The sequence below is a fragment of the Aquarana catesbeiana genome, linkage group LG02 (genome assembly GCF_042186555.1).
Source record: "Aquarana catesbeiana isolate 2022-GZ linkage group LG02, ASM4218655v1, whole genome shotgun sequence".
NCBI classification, from domain to species: domain Eukaryota; kingdom Metazoa; phylum Chordata; class Amphibia; order Anura; family Ranidae; genus Aquarana; species Aquarana catesbeiana.
Window position 1 is genome coordinate 8,702,373 of NC_133325.1, and position 4,726 is coordinate 8,707,098.

General features: G+C 42.1%; 1 protein-coding gene across 1 annotated transcript; it reads right to left on the minus strand.

Moving 5' to 3' along the window:
• Positions 1-267: 267 nt before the first annotated feature.
• On the minus strand, positions 268-1,218 carry LOC141129575 (olfactory receptor 52N4-like). The gene has a single exon (XM_073617673.1). The coding sequence runs from the start codon at positions 1,216-1,218 to the stop codon at positions 268-270; it is 951 nt and encodes a 316-aa protein (XP_073473774.1).
• Between the last annotated feature and the right edge of the window lie 3,508 nt (positions 1,219-4,726).

Consider the following 4,726-nt stretch of genomic DNA (forward strand, 5'->3'; position numbering starts at 1 on the left):
GGCCTTTTTTTTTTCTTTTGGTAGAATCGATATAACCACATCCCTTAGACTATTGATAATGTATAGATAGATCATGGAGTCAACATTACCGTCACTAACATACTTCCTTCCTCCTCAAATCTTTAATATTAGAACCATTAGCAACTAATCAGGAAAAAGTCATAGTTCTGACTCAGTCGATGAAAAGTTATTGGTTGGCATAATTATCTGCATGGGACTGTGGTTTCCAGTGCGGGTTCAATAAGTTCAGAAAAATATGTTAAAAAATTACTGAAATTTGGACTTTTGTGGACAGAATAATTTTAAAACATTTCTTTGGATCTCTTTGGTTTTTACTCCATATATTATTGGATTGAGCATTGGAGGAATGACTAGGTATAGGCTAGATATGATAATTTGGGTGGAAGAAGCGGTGTGCCCCCCAAACCTTTGGGTGACAAAGGAGAAAAGTGCCGGGATGTAAGCCAACAGAATGACACAAACGTGGCTGATGCATGTACTCCCGACTTTGTGTCTGGCCTCTCGGGATTGGAGGTTGATGACAACAGTTACAATCATGAGGTATGACACTGTGATACCTGTGAAATCTACGCCAACTACAAGCAGGGCGACTACTAACCCGTACACAATATTAATTCTGATGTCGGCACAGGCCAGCTTAGCCACGGCCATGTGTTCACAATAAGTATGCTCAATCACATGGCTCTTGCAAAATGGCAACCTCCTGACCAGGAATGGATGTGGAAATATCAGAAGAGTTCCTCTTATGAGCCCAGCCACTCCAATTTTTGCAATTAATGGGTTGGTCAAGATGGTGGAATATCTCAATGGCTGGCATATGGCAACATAGCGATCAAAGGCCATAGCCAAGAGGATAGAGGAGCCCATAATGGTGAAGGAATGGATAAAGAACATCTGAACCAGGCAACCCTCAGAGGAGATCTCTTGGAGGTTGAACCAGAAGAGTAGGAGCATCTTGGGAAGGGTAGCATTGGACTGTACAAGGTCTGTTAACAACAACATGGAAAGGAAGAGGTACATGGGCTGGTGGAGGCTCTCCTCTGCTTTAATGGTAAGCAGGACACTAAAATTGGCCAACAACGTTATCAGGTACATGGAGAAGACTGGGAATGAAAACCAGACCTGGACATCTTCTAAACCAGGAATTCCAATCAGGATGAAATAAGAGGAGCTCTGATTATTACCACCGGATGCCATTACTTGGGCAGGTCCAAGATGTCTTCTTCTAATGTAGCTCGGGGTGACAAAATCAGGAAACACTTTAGGGATTTCTACTCACCGACATAAAATACTATTCTGTAGAAAACAAATGACATGAAAATGAGGTTCTACATATATTAGTAATATTATGGGCCTAAAAATAATCTCATATCTTAGTTCTTCTATCTGTTTTTTCTCCTAAATTAATTAATTTAATAGAAAAAAAATAACAACCACTGTATTGCAATGCTGACACTGCTAATATCTGTACATTTATCTCAGCTGTCTTCATTCATGGTGGGAAAATTTCCCTCCCGGTGTTGGTATATGACCCATTCGGTATGAATTTCCTGTGAATGATCCGATTTCCATCCACAGGCCAAACCACAAACTGGAGAATGCTGTGACTGGATCAGTCATTCTTAAAACCCCAGATTTTCCCAACCTTACCCAGAATGTTGTGCACCACCACCACGGCAAGAAGGACTTTGTTTCCGAATGTAAATCTGACACTGTGCATTCCAGGTGAAGTAACAGACTACTAAGCTGACTAAAGAAAGTCTCAAAATCAAAATTCCAGCGAGTCTGAAAAGCCCCGTACACCCACTCCATGTAACTCATGTAGAAAAATAAAGAGATGTCCAGAGCCCCACCCATCCTTTTATAGTCGAAGGGGCACTGAAGCAAGAAATTATCCAATGTCTCCTCCACCCCACCACTCTTCCCTCTGGGACAACCATGGTTGTCCATTGAGTGATGCTTCTGATTGCCTTTCATATAGAGTCTGCCATAGAAAGGGAGCCATGGCAAATCCCAAAACGTTAAAGGGATTTACTCCAAAATAATCAAACGCAAGCCCTCCCTCATAACAGGACCTGGTGAATCCTTCGAGGACAGTGGCTCACTAAAGGAAGAGTTAACAATCCCCCCCCCCCCCCCCGGGACTTAATTTCCTCTGCCCTCACTCGCCACTGCCGAAGCATTTTCATGCACAGAAAAATATAAGTCATGGAGCTTACCATTGCAAAAAAACAAAAGAAACAACAACGCAACTCTATCGTGTGGCATTAAAAAAAAATGAATGACAACATATTGAAAGATAAAAATGCACTCACAAAAGTATGCATGTGTAGGGCATGGCTTAAGGGTGACTTGGGAGCCAGAAATGTCCAAGGGGCAGCCAGAGAACCACCAGCCTTGGCCACGGGCTGGGGATGAAGAAAGCTGAAAATGGAGGAAGCTGCTGTCATTGCAACTGCAATCGTTGTTTAACCCAGGACTGGAATCCCTGATGTCACTCTAGACACATGAGCTGTAGGCACGAGACGCATTCTGCAGCCGATTGGATTCTTCATCAGCCGACTGGCTACGGAACGTGTCCCACATGTGTCTACAGTGACGTTGGGGATTCCGGTCCTGCACTGAATATCGACTGCAATTGCAATTAGAGTGACTACCTCCATCTTTAGCAAACTTCATCCCCAACTGGAGACCAAGGCTGGTGGTTTTCTGGCTGCCCTTTGGACACTTCTGGCTCTGAAATTACCCTTACACCGTGATCTACACATGCACACTTTTGTGAGTGCATTTTTATCTTTCAATAAATTGTTATTTATTTTTTAATGCTACACTATGGGGTGGCGCTATTGTTCATTTTATTTTCTTCCAATGGTTGGAAGGCAAGCATCTTCTCTGGTCTTCTAGCTGCAGCTCCTAGTTTTAGCTAAATTTACCATTCTGCACGAACCTTTTATTACTGTTGGCATATATCATTAGTATTGTCCTTCACCAGTTGTTATATTCCACAGTTCTTGAAAAATGGGAAAAGGTCCCCCGAGCGGGGTTTTTAGGCAGCTAACCATAGATATGAACAAGGCATTAAATAAAATATTAAAATGCTTTATTGAAGGGTAATGAATGGATGTAACAACATATAAATATAAATTGGGAGCTCCAGTGGGAAAATACCCATACCAAATACATATAATAGCAAACATAGGTTATACACAGCATATGATAAGGCTATTGCATAACAATCCTGACGCGTTTCGACCCATGAATTTTGGGGTCTCTTCAGAGGATGAGTTTGCTACAGAAAAAAGAAAAATTTATAACAGTATGTCCAGCTTATTTAAAAGAATTACAGCATAGGCAAGTTTGTTTAGCAACACTTTGCACATAATTACCACTGAGTTTGGATGTACCCCTCGATCAGAGCCTCCCCACACAGCAGCCAGACCATCCAGTGTGCCCACACGTAGCAGCACCCCAGGAAGAAGGGGGAACAGGAATCCACTTGATATGGCTTACAAGGAGTCACACGTATAATTGCCCCCCCACCAACACACCACTGGGGGGGTGGGGCCGGAACCTACGAAAATTGTCAGAGCGTTAGCTCCTGAATATACCCATATAGGTTATATTCGGACATTGTGTGCGGTGTGCGCGCATGTGCGGGTCGCATGTGCGTGCGGCCTCATGATGTCACGTATTTTACGGCGAAGGTGACGACAGATGTCGGGGCTTCGCCTTGATGGATGCCGAGGGAGCCACACGAGGCCTGCCAATGGCGGCCACAGTCTCCCTCTACACTCCGGGGTTAAGGGGCGGAAGAAACGATACCTGTTGTTAATTTCAGTACTAATTAAGGACACTATTTAATGAGGGTGGATTTGGGTGTGATCCCTCCACTTCCTCCTTGGACGGCCAGACTCTTTTCCTCAACAGTAGGAGTGAGTAAGAACTTATGATACATCTGATTATCAATGCTTTGTCAGACCCCATAGAATAATATTTTACTTATATTTAATTTTGATTTATGTGCACACCAGCTCTGGATGCCGTAGACTTAGATACTTGGCAATATCATGCACTTTTTCCTCAAATTCACACATCACACATACACTCTTTTTTGTTTTGTGTTGGTTTTTATTTTATTCATTTATTTATTTATTTTTTGTTTTTCTGCTGTTCAAACACTCACTTGCATCATTTTCATGCACATTCTTTTTTTCACATAGACTTAGATACTTGGCAATATCATGCACTTTTTCCTCAAATTCACACATTACACATACACTCTTTTTTTTTTTTTTTTTTCTGTTTTATACACTCACTCGCATCATTTTCATGCACATTCCTGTTTTCACACATATTTTACATGTCATTATTCACTGTGCACATCCCTCACTTCTCTTCCTATCACTGCCATTGTCAGCATTTAAGGACAAGGTCATCCCTGACATATTCTATATTAGTTATACCAATATAGTCATTTTACTCATTCTATTATCCTTCACATGATCAATTCAAGCTGCAATAGATTATTACAACACTTTCTGACCGCCCAACAGTTAAATCTAACTACTAACCTATATGGGTATATTCAGGAGCTAACGCTCTGACAATTTTCGTAGGTTCCGGCCCCACCCCCCCCAGTGGTGTGTTGGTGGGGGGGCAATTATACGTGTGACTCCTTGTAAGCCATATCAAGTGGATTCCTGTT